Below are 16,362 nucleotides of genomic sequence, written 5' to 3'. Positions count from 1 at the left end.
TTAAACACTGAAGGAGCTGCACTAGTTTAAAGACTGTTATGGCACAGTGTGAAATGTTTTCTGTAGTCATMAYTTGGTTTGTTTTGTTTTTTTAAATTCCTTTGAATCCCTTTTCAGAGTAACCAGAGGTTCAATAAGGCTAAGTACCAGGTCCTGTACTTCAGTCTCAGCGCCATGAAATGTTGATTGGGGCAGAGTGGCTGGAAAGCTGCACAGCAGCAAATACCTGGGGGTGTTGGTTGACAGTGTCTGAACATGAGCCATCTGTGCCCAGGTGGCCAAGAAGGCCAACGGCATCCTGGCCTGTGTCAGTAACAGTGTGGCCAGCAGGACCAGGACAGTGATTGTCACCCTGCAGTCGGCCCTGCTGAGGCCACACCTCAATCTCTGTGTTTAGTTCTCGGCCCCTCACCACAAGTAAGACATTGAGGCCGGAGCAAATCCAGGGAAGGGCAACAGACCTAGTAAAGGGACTTGAGCACAAGTCTCATGAGGGGCAGCTGAGGGAGCTGAGGTTGTTTAGTCTGGAGAAAAGGAGGCGAGGAAAGACTTTATCACTCTACAAGTACCTAAAAGTAGGTTGCAGAAAAGTGGGGTTCTGTCTCTTCTCCCTAACAAGCAATAGGACCGTAAGAAATGGCCTCAAGCTAAGTCACAGAATCACAGAATATTCTGAGCTAGAAAAACTGCACTAGAGGTTTAAATTAGATATTGGAAAAAAAATTTCTTCACTGAAAGGGTTGTCCAGTAGTGGAACAGGCTGGAATGGAATCACCATTTCTGAAAGTATTTAAAAATGTGTAGAGGTGGTGTCCCCGTTTGAAAGACAGGTATTTGCTAATGAAGGCAGGGACCCCACTTGGAGTGGTGGCTATGACCCCCCTTCCCTCCGAATTATTATAGCTTTGGAAAAAAAAAAAAATCACGGGCTTTCAGGCAGAAATATGGGTAAAAAGGAATAACAGTTTTTACTAATATATATATATAAAACAAAGTGAAAACAAGTAACAATAAATATTGCAACGACACAGCCCAGTCCAAACCTAGTGACAGCCTTATAGGAACAGTCTCCTTCTTGGCGAGATTACAGTTTGGTTGGCAGCGGCGCCGCTGCCTCTCGGCTGAGCAGGGAGGGCGCGACGACTCCTCGGAGACTGCAGGGGACGTGGTGGTGCGGGTCCCGGCTAGCCAAGATCTCCYGCGGCTGGGATGATCGATACAAGATGGCAGAGGTGGATGGAGAAAAGTTTCTCTGCAAAACTCACAGCGGAAAACGCCAGTGCTCTTCTGGACAGGAAGAAATCCAGGACCTCCAAAAGAGAGACGAGCAGGAATCCCGTGGCCGTGAGATGGGACGGAGCAGAGTTCACCCTCCTGAAGCTGGAATCCTCTGGCCAGCCACAGCAGAGTCAAAACCACTTTGCCGCAAGCAGGAAAAAAACCCTCCTCTCTCCCAAACCGCGAAAAAAACCCCTCCCCAATCCCCACACCACCACACAAAAGCTGTCTCCCCATTTAGGGTGTGGCCATAGGTGTCATTGTCCCTTCAATCACCCGGCCATTAACCAGATGATTCGGCCATCAAGGTATCCTAGCAACAAATGGGACGAAAAAATTCCCGAAGAAAAAAGAACAAAAGGAGAAGAATTTTAACCCACGACAAATACAAAACCATATTTTCAGAAGGAAAGTGTAAAAAATAAAGCACCTTTTATCATCTGACGCTAGGAGTAATTTATTGGAGTAAGAAACGATAATGTTTTCTGGAAACTATATTCAAACAAACTGATATAAATGAAGAAAAGACAATGATAAAAGGAAATGTTCTTGYAAATAAATATCAAGATTTTTAACAGGCAGGAACTGAACTGTGCTTTTCTTGAAAGGAACACACATTGGGTTTTTCTCTTTGGAAAAAATTTAATCCCCTTAAAAGTCAACCATAACTAGAAAAGGCAATTTAAAAGCAGATTACACAGTAAACTAGTATTAGTCTGTAAAAAAATATATGCATTTTTTTCTAAATTTTACTGAATTTCATTTATAGACATTTTCTCATCCAGCCAGAATAGGAACCGCTTTCCTCAGACCATTATTAGAAGCAGGAATGTGTATTTAAAATGCCAAATGAAAATCCCTTTTTATATTTGGCACACTGTTATCTGACRCTGAATTGAGGTGTCATGTTTTCCACAAGTATAAAAGGCATTATGTTCTGCCAATTTCTGTTTCAAGCGTTAATAGAAATGGCATTTTCCTTAGTAACACACCCAATATTGGAATTTCTTACTTCTTCCATATTTGTACTAGTATTATTAAGCTTAACTTGATCAGTCCACAGAATTCCTCAGCCATCTTTTGTATCTATTTTAAAAATTTGCCATGTAGAACAAGGGAAAAAACGAAATTATATTATGGAAAGCTTTTTCTTCCTTACAATGCTTCAACCAACTCTTTTTTCCTGATTTCATATTATGCCATCTAGTACCTGCTTTCTCATCTGGACCTCTCCCACATTTTATTAACTAACAAAATAGTCTTTCTTTCTCAAGGCAGAAGTCCAAATAGCAATTACCATAAATAACAGCTGGAGTTAGAAGTGTTCAGAATTCACCTTCCACTTCCAATACTGTTTCYTGCTTATAACTGAAGTAAATAAATCACTGAAAGTACATTTCTCAATTGTTAGAGAGTTTTCTTCAAGTTGAATTTTTCTGTAAAGATTCAACAAAAGCAAATTTAAAATTTCAATAATAAGGCTGTGTATGCATTTAGTATTTTGTAAACGTTGTTTCAAATAACTTCACTGATCTGTAAAACTGCTTTTAGGAACAATATGAGAATTGAGCAGGAAAGTTATTCCTGTATCAACACTTGCCTTCTGTCCTTTCAAAAATTTCCCTCATCAGTGATAAACTACATAAAGATGAAAAACTTCATGAAATCATGAGGTTTCAGAATTCCAGTTCACATATACTCATCAGAAGCTGGGAAAACTACGCATAATATTTCCTTTTTTTAGACTCTGTAAGTCTTACGTGCCAGCTTAACGGCAAACTCTCCCAACTGCACAGAACCAAGTTTATCCTAATCTAAGGCTACTAAAGTGCTACAGAAATTACCATTACAGCTTGTTGGCAAAGCCATGCTATGAGGCACCCAGTCATGAAAACTGAGCAACTGCTCATTAGTTAATGCCCACACGGCATTCTGGGAGAACCATCAATGTGAATGTTGAGACCTGAACACAAAACTACTGAGAGGAAGCCCATGCAGATTGGGAAAACCAAAACCAGAATGCTACAGCTGATGTAATGGAAATCAAAAAGTAGAAGCATAGGTAAATAAATAAAGAATCAGACAGTGAATACGATACCATGAAGGAGTGTAAAACAGTGGCATGTAAGTGTCCCAAATTTTCTATTGCATGGCAATGTGAAGTAACTGCAATCAGTCTTGCAGCACTGTAGAATAATAAGAGCTTTCAAATGGAAACACAACACCAGTATGTACTAAATATACAATATTATAAAAATATCAAAACATTTGAAAAGAGCAGCGGCTTAATCTGAATATTTGCATTCCCATGTAGTTTTGACTTTTGKGAAGGAAATTTCTTGGCTTCATTTCCTCACTAGTAAAATGGGGAGTATTCTAAAGATAACTTCATTGCTGTTAAAAAAACACTCATATCGTGGTGAAAAGAATACTGAAACTAATGAGGTACCTAGTAATTTTTATTTTAATACAAAATTCAGATTACAAATCTAAATAAAATGAAATCTTGAATGTTAACTTTCTTAATGTCTACAAAAGAGATAGGCTGTAAAATTATTTTAGCATTTAGGGTTTTATCATATCACAAGAAAATGGCAACAAGTGACACTGCACATTAAGAATATTTGCATTTTTTATTTTGTTTAGGAAGACAGTAATACTGTGACAGACAAGGATATCCCTACCTTGACGTACTAGCACATTCCCAGCAAAGAAAACAAAATTTAATGATGTTTGTGATATGCTTCCTCATTTCTGGCAATTAAGTATTTTAATTTTAAAACCACTTCAAAAACTTCAAATGCTGGAATTTATGGTCTTAGAATTCACTTTTAATGTAGCTTGATCAGTTATCATTTCTAAAGAACGTAATCAAGATAGCAATTCTGCTGTTTATAATGACTACARAGTGGTTCATTTAGAACTGCAGGGCTCAGACAAAGCAGCCTGGCCTTTAATGCTTTGCTGTGTAGAAGCCAAGTGCAGAAAGAAGTATTTAGCGGTGGCCCCTGTTTGTTCTAATTCAAGCTGTCCAAGATCTAGTGTACAATTTACCCTCAACCTAGCAAAGTAATTTTTAGAAAAAAAAAAAAAAAACAACACCTGCACAATAATCTATGATTAATTACATAACCACATTCATAAACTATTTTATTCTGGAAATTTTTCATGTATGCTTTAGAAGACTGGTGTCCTTAATTTTCAGTAAGGCAAGATACCCAGGAAAATTGACACAACTGATACAATAATTAGTCTTTGAAGGATTTTTTTTAACACTGAAAACTATAAAACCCTTAGAAATATGATTTCTTTATAGCACATGCTGTGTCTTTATTATCAGAAACCATACTTCCTTCTATTTAATTTTTTTAAGTAATATCTTTAAACTAGATGATAGATAATGTAGGAGAGTAATTATATTTACAGCACAAGTTCCATTACAGTTAGTCTTAGTTTTCTTCCGTATTTTGGAGATGCATACAAATGTCTGGAACTAAAAATTTCCTTTTAAAGAYGTGATATGCAATACAGCACAAAGAATTATTTGTGTGACACTTCACCTGCATGTCTTTCTCCACATGTAAGAGTGGGCAAAATTTACACAAGAAGCTGATAGTCATCCCCATTCTGAAACTTCTCTCTAATAACAAATATAACAGAAGATTATAAAATACCAGGCAGAAGAATGGSAACTTTTAGGTGCTTTGAAGAATTTATTATTTTATACATTATACGCAACCAACCAGGAGAAACTTCTAAAGCAATGCCCTTGAAACAGAAAGAGTTTAAAATGAAATCAATAAGAAATCAAGTTCTGACTTCAAGTTCCAACTTGAGTTCTAACTGAAGTTACTGAGTTTCAGATGCAAGCATACAATGCTTTATGAAGGACTCAAAGAAGAGAAGCATGAGCTACTAAAAATGAAATGTCTAGCTCAGCATGAAAAATTACCTGCTTAGTGAGCAGCTGATTTGTATTTTAATGACTATGTGGAATGCTAATCCTCAAAATTTTACCTGACTTAYCTAAAGCTACTGAATGTTGTTTATGTCATTTCTTCCTTGATCTATGTTAAGCAATTTTTTCTGTTATTTTATATTGAAAGCATTTGAACTGAATAAATGGTCAGTTTAGTCCTCTAGACTCACAGGAACTATTTTAAAATTTATTTCCACATTATGCAAAATGTTACGTTAACATCAAATTGAAGGAAAAAAGGCATACATAGCATAAAACAATCTTCAAAAATATTAAACATTCTTTTCACTAATATCATGTATAACTTAAGGATATTATGCATTTATGCTTAGGCACAGAAAATAAACCCAAACAAGTCATATTTACCTGACAGCTAAAAGAAATTCAGAAGCTGGAGTGACTGGAAAACATCAAACAGCTGTTGTGTCCTTTTCCAAACAGGAACTCAAGCTCATTAGCACAACCCAAATACTACTCTTCATAAAATATGAAGAGGTGGTTGAAGCACAGACTTGGTGCTACTGTTTTGGGAGAATAAAAAGACAAAAAGTGAGAGAATACAAACTTTGTTACAGAAAAGATGAAACTTGGTTCAGATCTAATTGCTTTTTCACTGCACCCCGTTATTGCCCTTATGAATTCTACAGATTTACTTGAGCATCATGAGATAGTCATGTTATCAGCACAACCATCTGAGAGTTGTGTTGCCAATAGAAACAAACACAACACTGTAAACGAAACAAATGAAAGGCCCATATCTCCTTTTTGCAGTTTTTCTTGCTGAACRCCATATCTATCTAGGATCTACACAAACCATACAGCATGAAGTTATAACTCATCACCGAAGTTATGTTTTATTTAAATTTTTGCATTCCCATAATTCCTGCTAATATACTGATAACCCAATCAAAGACTTTAGCCAAAAGTCTGTTTCAAAATGCAATGAAATGACATCTTTAGCAGCACAACAGGGAAAAATGAGAGCATCTTAAAACACTTCTCCTCTTGGTTGTGCTCTGGCTTTTGACACCCATTCCATTAAACAGCGACAAATTTAGACACCATTTGTCTTCTCTAATAATACCATGAAACATAACAGTTCCTTTAAAAAGATTTTAATGAAAAAAAATACTCTTATAAAAGTTGTGTTACATATATACTTTCTCTCTGCATTTTGGTACAGCACATTATTTCCATCAGTTCTCAAAATGCTCTAGAAAGTTCAAATTCACACCTTCGGGTGGTACAGTAGTACTTTTCTTCTCCAGTGTATTACAATTATTGGTCTGATATAGTTTAAGCTCTATACAAATCAAGTTATTCTGGCACCTGAATGCTGCAACTTTTCTAACATCATGAAAAAATTCCTTACTCTACTGCTAACTCTTAATGAATTTTAAACTATTTAATTGAGGTGTTTTGCCTTTCCTGTTGAAAATACTACTCCTATCTTAGAAAATAGCTTTAGGATACAGACTTGTAAGTCTGGATTTCCAGAGAATAGAATTACTGGTCAAGGAGTAAATGTCAGTCAATATATCTCTACACGTAACACACATTCTCCATATGACATGCATTTAAAAGCATGAAAAGTAACAGATATTTAAGTGATTCTGAAATTCTAGTTTTCTAACTTTCTCAGGTCATTAAAACATAACATAGTAATCTTAAATCTGTATCCCTTTGTTATACACCACTGGATAGCTGCTTTTCATCATGTGGATAGATGCTCCTTCAACTCCAAATTCGGTATCAATTAATCCTGCTATCAGCCACACTGATACCAGCATGCTTGATCTGCTTAACCAGTCTATGTAATCACTGGCAGCAAAGTTCTACGCAGAAGGGAAGCAGGTATGACCAATGTGCTGACAAGTGAATTCAATCTGAGTTCTGCTAGAAACATAGTAAGTTTATTTACAGTATTTGTTGCAATCCTCTTTGGATACCTAACATAACTATTAAGAGTATTACAGGAGATTCCAAAATAAGTCATGTGTGTGCTGAGAGATATTGCTAAACCCAGAAACGTGTCAGACAGCAGGCACACATAGCCTGCTAACAGACAAACTCTAGTGAATCTTGCCCCCCAGAAGTTTAAAAAGTTATGCCCTCCAGCTGTTCATTCCATTCCTCAGCTAAAGGTTCCTGCCCCTCTCCCTCCCTTCCTGGAAATCAACGGGAAGGAATGTCTATTGATACATTCCTCTGTTCAAAATCTGGCAATTTAAACTGTTGATAAGTTAAAACTAACCTGCTGGGCTCTACACTAAAAGAACACTCACAACCCACGCCCTACAAGCCATTCGGCAACACCACAAATGACCTCCTGCAAAAAGACATAGGAAATTATGAGGGGGAAGTAATGCCAAAATGCACTTACACACTGCTTCTTCATAAGGATACTTAAGCATAATTTATGATGGCCTTATGTACTGACACAGCTGTACCAGTGAAAGTTGGAAAGAGTCTTCTCATTTTGCACCTCTTTCCCTTTGTATAGTTCCTTTCCTGGGTCCAAGTGATTTCTTTCATTGCCAACCATGTCTACAGAACAGATTCGCTCTTTAGCAACTAAGTCGGCCTCTTTCCTTAGGACTGTGGTACCACAGGAACTATGCTTTTGTATTTCAACTAGCTTGACCAACTAACTTTGCTATTTCTCTAGTAGGCAGTGCAACCACCTTATTAATCTAAATTCATGTAAGTGAACCTGGTATTTTTGCAGTTTTTATAATTAACCTTTTCCTTAATGAACTGCAAAAGTATCATAGGTTCTTATAAAATAGATATCTCTAAATAAAAACAGTRCTTGAGCTGTAAGTCTTTCATCATCAATTTGAATTCCTCTCAAAATGGTTAATTTTATTCTAAGTTATAGGCTGTCTTTAACTTTCTGTTTAATGGTTTGACTTAATTTTTTTCTCAAAAAAAAAAAATTGTTTCTAAAAACAGTGAAATCACCTTTTATTTCCCCCTTCTTGTCAGCTTTTAATTTTGACTAAGTAGAAGTGGTTTAATTTTTCTTATTTCTGTGTAAAGTATATTTTGGTGCCTAAGAATGTTGTGTAAAATGAAATTACACAGTCAATAGGGATGAGAGTTAAAAGTTTATTCTGCAAGCTTATGTCACTATATGCTGACTCCCATGGCTAGAGTTCATAACAGAAAAAGTTTTTTCCATCCACTAAAATGGCTAAATGATATCACCATGACAGAGCTAGTAAAACATCTTTTTCTTCAAGCTGAGGCATGACAAGTCTCTTCTTGGTGCTTTTACAAGACACATAAAAATACCTTGCGATGAAGACTTGCAACTGGCTGAGTCAATGAGGTAAAACCCCAGTGAGATGGATCTGGAGCACCCAGGCTTCTTGCCCAGAATGCAAAGCACAATGAAGTGACAAAGCTTAAGCAGAATTAGTAATGTATGAATGACTTTACTTAACACGGCTTCATATGCCATAGAATGGGCAAATGTTACAGGAGGCAAAAATTAACTGTGTTAGGTTTGAAAATACAGACTTCGGAACCAAGAATGTATTATACCTTATATTATGCCCCTGAGACAATGATGCAAAGTATCAACTTCATTTTGAAACCAGAAATTAAAAATTCCCTCAGATTTTCTTGCTGAAGGACTCACAAAATACCACAAAGTCAAGTGAAAATTTATCTTCTTATTCTCCACACGGTGTAGATCCAAAGCTAAAAAAAATGGCAGCGAGAAGAACGTTCAAAACAAAACCCCTCCAATACAGTCCAAAAAGCCTCTTCTCTTAGTCACAGCCTTTCCACACCAGCTGTAAAAATGAGCCATCCAGAAGAGGTGCTAACTGAAAGGGAGCTGTTGCAAGAGACAGCTGATCATGGCCACATTTATTTTAATCTTCATCTTCCTACCCAGAGCTGCCTAAGAGGCTGTGATGCTACTGTCTCTTAAAGAATTAACATTTCAACAATTAACACAACACAAATTCAAGTATTCAGACACTTATGGTAAGAAAAACATATAAAGGAAGTATATACATGTCCTTAGATAAAAAAAAAAAACAAAAACCAAACCAACCTATCTATACAGTGCTTATCTAACCATCTAGGTAGCAAAGATGCCACAGGTACCAGAAACTTTCACCTGTAAAATTAGTCAGAAACTTAAGCCCCAACAAGTCCAAAGGTGCTGGGCTGAAGTTAACACCTCCCTTTCACTTGAAATTTACAAACCATACACCCCAAACTGTCAGCCACCCCAAAGCTTCCATCTGTGTGTACCACGTTTGAACCAATATGACTTCAGTGGGAAAACAAAGAACTCATAGCAATCTCTGTTGATAGCCAGTGCTATTTTGCTTACAGATGATGAAAGGAATCACTCCATAACTTGAACATCAGGGTAGAAACATGTCAACCAAAGAAACCAAGCTACTCTCTCTCAAAAGACTACTAATCATCAGCTGCTGATAAGGATCAATCCTGTTGAAGTGCTGGCACTATAAAAAAAGAACATATGTTTAATAGATCAAAGAGTGCATAAAAACTCCATTTCAAAGTCAGATAATTTTAGGGGAAGGACAGGAGAAGGAGGGCAAATTCTACATTTCAGTCCTGCTGCCAATCCTACCTCTGCATTTTGTGCAATGAGTTTGTAATTAAAAATATGGTATTTCTTGAATAGCCAGCCTGAACATTGACATGCCTTGTGCTCTGCTGTCTAGGCTTAAGGACGCTGCTTGGGTGCAATGAATACCATTCTACTGCCTCTTGGAAATGACCTCCCAAATTTTTTGCCACTCCAAGATCCTATAAATTTGCCTCCATAATTATAATATTTGTTTAATTCACAGAACACAAATTATTTAGCTGAGACCAACTTTTGCCATTAATATTATGTCACTATTCTTCACAAAATACCCAATTTTATATCTTTCAAAGAAAAATCTAGAACTTACAAACACCTACTGTGAATAGTTATTTCCCTTCTTTCTTCACAACTGTCTTGTTTCAAAATCTTTTTCTATTCTGATTTTGCAAGCTTTCAGTCATTAAAAAGCTATAGAGGGTTTATTTATTCTGAAACAATAATAAATCAATCCTTGAATAAACTACACCATCTGTCTTCCCCTGCATACTGTGCTTTTAAGTGACATTTATTTTAGGTTTCTACCAAAGTAAATCCAAACCTCCACAAGCAATAGCTATATTTATTCATTGCCTTAAAAACACATGAATTTGGCCTTTTGATTTTGGTGTTCTTTGGGTACCTAATTACTGGTTTGGAAATTTCACTACTTCATTCCTGTCAGTTCTGACCGAGAGCCATTTTTTTTATAAACAGTTGTTTAAAATAAAAAACTAAACCAACTATATGAACTAAAAGCAAGAACAATAGCTATTAAGACTTTTGCTTGTAGAGATGAGAAAAAAATAGTGCTCACATTTGAACTATGTGTTTGAAAGCAGCAGACATTCTGCAACTTCCAAAATGATTAGGTTCCCCAGTTTGCAGTAAAAGCTTCCTTAATTCTTTTAAATCTTCAAATACTTTGGGGGAAAGCACCTACTTTTCAGTAAGCGTTATCCAAGGCTTCGGTAACAAGTTTCAGATGATAAATCATCATAACTAATATTTTTAATAGCACATGATAGTCACAAGCCAATGAAAACCTTTACACAAGAAACTCTCTATGCTACTGGAACTTTTACAAAATACCAGACAGGTGAAGAATTACAAAATGCAAATCGSAAAAGAGCCTACCCTCTTTCAGCCTGAGACTGATTTCAATGTGTCAAACACATTGACACACAGAAACCAACTGCATAGCAGAACACGTGATCCCCAAAGCAAGGAATGTCTCCATAAGAAACTTCAACTCCTACAGGCTGAACAGACACGTGCCACAGGTACTCAGCCGGGGGGGGATACAAAAAGCATCAGTAGCACCTTTTTCATTTTCCATTTCCTACCTTTATCTGCAAAGATTTTTCTTTCCTGAATCATAGACTTGACTTTTGGCTACAGGGAGGGAAAGAAACAGAACCATCATTATRGAACACAGGTATTTCAAAACAGCCTGACAGTCCCCACCTTCTCCCTATCGCTTCAGCCACCATGAGGCCTTCCATCCTTTAAGACTTCTCCATGTGACCTCCTGTTCTTACTCCACTATTACCAGCACTGGAACCCTGGGGCTGAGAAGAGGAAATTGCAAACAACTGAATCACTGCTGACACCTCCTGGCAGCCCCAAGAAATCCGCGTTAACCGGGCGTGGTATAGTTAATACAGAAGAATATGCATGGSGTGTGGGAACACGAAAAACTTCGACCCCAAACCAAAAAGCTCTCACTCCCCCTGCTTCTCACACTCATAATGTCGCATTTCGGGAAACGCGAATGAGCACCCAATACGGACCTCGGAGAGGAGTTAGGAACCACCGTACTACATATATTGTTTTTTGCTAGTACCAATTTGCATTGCAATTTCAACCAAATTGAAGTGAGAGGCTGCCTCACCCTGCAAACGGTGTGAGATCACCGCGCCATCTGGCAAAAAGAAAAGGATWCCAGGAACAAGCCCAGTTAGTAAACGAGATTTCTAGGCAGGAATACCGACACACTGAGTAATATACGTAACTAAGCGGAAATGAATAGGAACATCTCATAGGAAACTTAGGTAGGAAATGGCAAGTCACAGCACCAGTGAAAGCAAGATACAGGCACTAAGTGAAAACACAAGCTCTCGCCTAGAAGGTAGTTACATTTTACTGTAAAAATACAAAAATGCAGCAGAGCGACAACTGCCAACCGCCCTGTACGAAAGAACCCTGGAAGCAAAGCAGGTGGCAGGCAGGCACCGACTTTCCTCACAGAGCACCTCYCCGCGCACCCGCCATGCCGCACCCGACGCCAAGCCCCGCCCACCGCCTGGCGGAAGCGGGGGGGTTCCGGTGGGAGGCGTGGCCTCTCTAAAGCCCGCCCAATCGGGGCGAGGCCACGCCCCCTCCCGGCGGTCGCGCGCTCGCCCCGACCCCGCCGCCGCCCGCTTCCTGCCGCTTCCGCGCGCCCGCCCCGCCCGAGCAGTGGCCGCAGCCCCGGCCGGGCCCAGCGGGGAGATGAACACAGTGCTGTCCCGGGCCAACTCGCTCTTCGCCTTCTCACTGAGCGTGATGGCGGCGCTCACCTTCGGCTGCTTCATCACAACCGCCTTCAAGGAGCGCAGCGTGCCCGTCCGCATCGCCGTCTCCCGGGTCACGCTGTGAGTACGGCGGGGAGAGGGAAGGGAGTGGCGGGGGAAGGCCGAGCCGGGCTGAGCGGCAGCTMTTGCCCGCTGGGGAGGGGAAAGGCTCGGGAGCCGAGAGGAAGGGCCGGGGCGGGTGAGACGAGGCTGACGCCCGGCAGGGGCGGGCGCCCCGCGCGGCCGCTCGGGCTCGTCTTCCTACGCTCCCATCCGGGCCAATGGGGGAGCCCCACGACGGCGCGGCCGGGCGGGAGCCGGGGCGGTGCGTTGAGAGACGGCCCGCCGCGCCGCTGGCCCGGCACCCAGCGCCTCCCGGGAGCGCGGCGGTGGCTCACGGCGGAGCTGAACTGGTGCTGCGGGCAGTTTTGGARAGCCAGGGACCTACAGGAGCATGTGCTTTATCCTATGAACATTTATCCGATCGTAGTACCTTTCTCTTTTAATTAGTAGTGCGCTTGGGTTTTAATTAGTAGTGCTCTTGGGTTTCTCCGTTGATAACCTAGCATCCTTTCTTTTCTGTGACAGCAGAGTGGTTGGGATGACTTCACTGCGAAATGAACAAGGTGTAGGACACAATACCACATCAAAACATGTTGCCTACAGATAAAAACGACTGATTCAAACTTGTGCTGGGGGACCTTTTTCTTCCAATTTTGGTGTTGTTTTGGGGTGTTTTTTTTTTTTTTTCTCGGAAGGGAATCTTAATCACAGAAAACTTCCATCAAGTTAGGTATGTGTGATGTGGAGGGCATTAGTTTCACAAGCATTTGAGCAGCTGTTACAGCCACCAAAGAGTGGAGGTCTTTTCTCCCGTTTTAGCCACGTGGTTCTTTACCAGAGCTCCACAAGGGAATCATATGACATTTTACTGAGCTGCTTTAACTCAGCTCATGATTTTTTGTTTCGTTGGTTTGGYCCAGATTAGTGAGCTAAAGCAGCCCATCTCTGGAAGTGCTTAGTGCCAAGTTGGATGGAGCTCTGCACAACTTGGTCTAGTGAAAGGTGTCCCTCTCCACGCCAGAACTTGATGTCCTTTAAGGTCCCTTCCAATCCAGGCCATTCTGTGATTTGGTGATGATTCTTGACAGTGGAGCTTTGGAGCTCCAAAGTAAGTGGATGCCTAATAACAGGACTTTAAAGGAGAGATGAGTGCAAATAAAGGGACTGCCATCACCTTTCAGACTGGTTTAATACCGCAGGAAAAGAACCCCCAAATTTATGCTAGATTGAGGATTGTGACAACATAAAATTGGCATAAAAGCATATTTTTGAGTTTTATGTTGAGCTCAGCATATACGAGGTAGCATACTAATGCCTAATTTGGATGAAATATGTATTCCCAGTCCCATATGTGATGCACAGATCTGGTATTACTGGGAGGTGTTACACCTAAGCTGCTTCTCTTGAATGTCTGAGAAGTTCAGGGGACCCCAAGCTTAAGGCCTGCTCCTCCACCAGACTGACAGTGGTTAAGACCTGAAGTCAAGTGCTTGATAAGGTTTACTACTTAAAAAGATACTGCTTTTGCAAAGGGATGCGAATTTGTAGCAAGGCTTAAATTGGGAGATTTGGTGGTGTTTTTTTAACTACTATCTCCAAAAGTGTTTTCTTCACTGGTGAACTTCTTTTTTTCTTGTATATTGTTAACTTGGTTTTAATGAAATTATGTTTTAATTGACTAATTTCCCAACTGGAATAAATGTAACAATGAAGTTCATAATTCACAAAAAAATTGTTCCATGAGGAGTTAAGGTTCCTAGCTGATTGCCAAGCTAATTGCTTTTAGTATTTCTCTTTGTAGTTGGTAAGATTGGTAAATTGATAAGTTTTATTAATACTTTTGCAATACTGTGTGTCTGTTATTTTCCAGTTGCTTTTTCTATTCAGTTTTAGTGTGGCAATGTGAGGTCCTGTTCCAAATGTAGATTTCTAATAAAGCCTTCCAAAATGATASAATTTTCCATAATGTAGAGAAAAATAACTATTTTCTTCATGCTGTTACTTAAATACATTACAGGAATCAATCTTGACACATGTGTGAACTATGCACATAAACTCTCTTTTATTGGAATAGTTGGAGTGTCTTGTACTAGACTGACCGTGAGAGGCTTTATTTTTTTCAAAGACAGTTGAGAAATAATTTTGAAAATGGTTGCCAGTAGACTGCTATGCTGATGGTGTCTTCCAATTAGTTTTACATATTTGGGGACGCTAAAATATATTTTGTTAAAATGAAATGTAGTGCAATTTAGGTACCGATTTTTGTTAACAGGAAAAAGTCAATTAGCTGCTTGTATGTCTTAGACCACTGTGGTGGCAAGGCCTGACATTCAAAACTGGGACACTATAATTTCTGAAAAGCGGGTGATAGTTTGTAACGTTGATTATATTTTAGCCAAAAGTATTTAAAAGAAAATACAGGAAATGGATGATGGAAATATCTAATAATCATAATTTATGCAGCATGTAAGAGACAAATAATGAAAACTTATAATCTTGTGTTGTTTTTTGTCTTAGAAAAAATGTAGAAGATTTCACTGGACCTAGAGAAAGAAGTGATCTGGGATTCGTCACATTTGACATTACTGCAGATATCCTTAATGGAAGAAATGGTTTGCAAACGTATTGGAACAAGAACACCTTGATGTCTATTTTTGTTACCTTATATTTTTCAAATATTTAAGACTTGGGTAAAGTCTTTAAGACAATTTGTCTTAAAATAAAAATTTAAAGCAGCTAAAAATAGTGTTTTGCATGGCAGTGCAAAGAGAACTTAAACCAGCTGTTTGGTCTCTAGTAGGTGACAAGTTGCTTTCTCTTTTTAATGCCTGTTTTTAAAATCAGGCTCTATTGTGAAGTACACAGTGTCTAAAATCTTCTAGACATTATTACTTTTAAGTGAAGTTTGTATTAGTGGTTTGAGCAGTGAATTAGTGGTAGGGTTTATATAGCATACTGTTTTGAATATCATACCTAATCTAGAAACTGCACCTTTCAAAATCATTTTGTTGTGAGGCTTTCAAAGTTCTGGCTGTATAACAGTTGCATAGAAATACCTGTCTTCTTTTAAAAGTAAAAAGACATTGTAATCCTTTACTCTAACTTAGAAGTTAAACAGTCTAATCTTTCGTATTGAATAGTATAAAATTCATTAGGAAGCATATGATTTACAAAAAAATTTATCACATTATTTTTTGCCTCTTTCTCAATTGCATTTGCAGTTTTTCAGTTTTTCTTTTGTATCTCTTTGCTTCCCTGTTAGTCTGGATTTAGGCTCTTCAAAGAGTTTTTCTGAAGAAGTTAGTACCAAATAATAGGTGGCATGTTCAGGTGATTACACTAAACCTTGTTTTGCGGCTGGTCTGAGAATCTGAAAATCAGGATTTTTCCCTGTCTGCCTGTTTTTGTCACTATTAGGCAAGACACTGATTACCTCAATGTTTTATTTTCCCTGTTTTGAAGAACACTATGTTGTGTGAGCAGAACTCACAAAATATGACCCTTCATGCAAATGCCTGATAAACAGGCTAATCAGATTTTTGCAGGTCTGTCTGCACAGGAATGAGAGGATTTCTTTTTCTTTTTGTCAACCGGAAGCAGGAAAGATAAGCTTCTAAGTCTGAGTTTTACCTCTGAAATGCTTATACAGTTGCTGAAATGCTTAAAATCAGAGACTGAATTTTTAAAATAGATGGATAGACTTGGACACATTGTATATTGAGGGAAGCAGAGCAAGGCAGGACAGGACCTCTAAAGGAAATGTACATAAAGATTCCATGTTTTAATGACTTTTACTAGCAGCAGTCTGTTCTGTTTTTTTTTTTTTTTTTTTTTTTTTTTTTTTTTTTTTTTTTTTTTTTTTTTTTTTT

At 38.7% G+C, this 16,362-nt stretch overlaps 2 protein-coding genes across 5 annotated transcripts in view; one reads left to right on the top strand and one right to left on the bottom strand.

The window, feature by feature from the left end:
- The window catches only part of ASB5 (ankyrin repeat and SOCS box containing 5), a 43,426-nt gene extending 31,165 nt beyond the window's left edge, over positions 1–12,261 (bottom strand). For 2 of the 4 annotated variants that reach the window (XM_057383332.1, XM_057383333.1), the window contains exon 1: positions 11,222–12,261. Coding sequence is in view for 1 of the 4 variants with exons in the window: in XM_057383333.1 (XP_057239316.1) it covers positions 11,222–11,255 (34 nt within the window). In the remaining 3 variants the exon portion in view is untranslated. Of the gene's footprint in view, positions 1–5,623; positions 9,748–11,221 lie in introns of all 4 variants that reach the window. The other 2 variants (XM_057383330.1, XM_057383331.1) reach the window with 2 other exon arrangements.
- A 29-nt stretch (positions 12,262–12,290) lies between these two features.
- The window catches only part of SPCS3 (signal peptidase complex subunit 3), a 7,831-nt gene continuing 3,759 nt past the window's right edge, over positions 12,291–16,362 (top strand). The window contains exons 1-2 of the mRNA XM_057383335.1: positions 12,291–12,511; positions 15,011–15,086. Coding sequence (XP_057239318.1) covers positions 12,369–12,511; positions 15,011–15,086 — 219 coding nt within the window. The 5' untranslated portion in view covers positions 12,291–12,368. The remainder of the gene's footprint in view (positions 12,512–15,010; positions 15,087–16,362) is intronic.

The sequence above is a fragment of the Malurus melanocephalus genome, unplaced genomic scaffold (genome assembly GCF_030028575.1).
Source record: "Malurus melanocephalus ecotype Western Australia unplaced genomic scaffold, MMel_1.1 scaffold_624, whole genome shotgun sequence".
Taxonomy (NCBI): domain Eukaryota; kingdom Metazoa; phylum Chordata; class Aves; order Passeriformes; family Maluridae; genus Malurus; species Malurus melanocephalus.
Note: the sequence above shows the minus strand (reverse complement) of the source record. Positions and strands in the feature narration are given on the sequence as shown.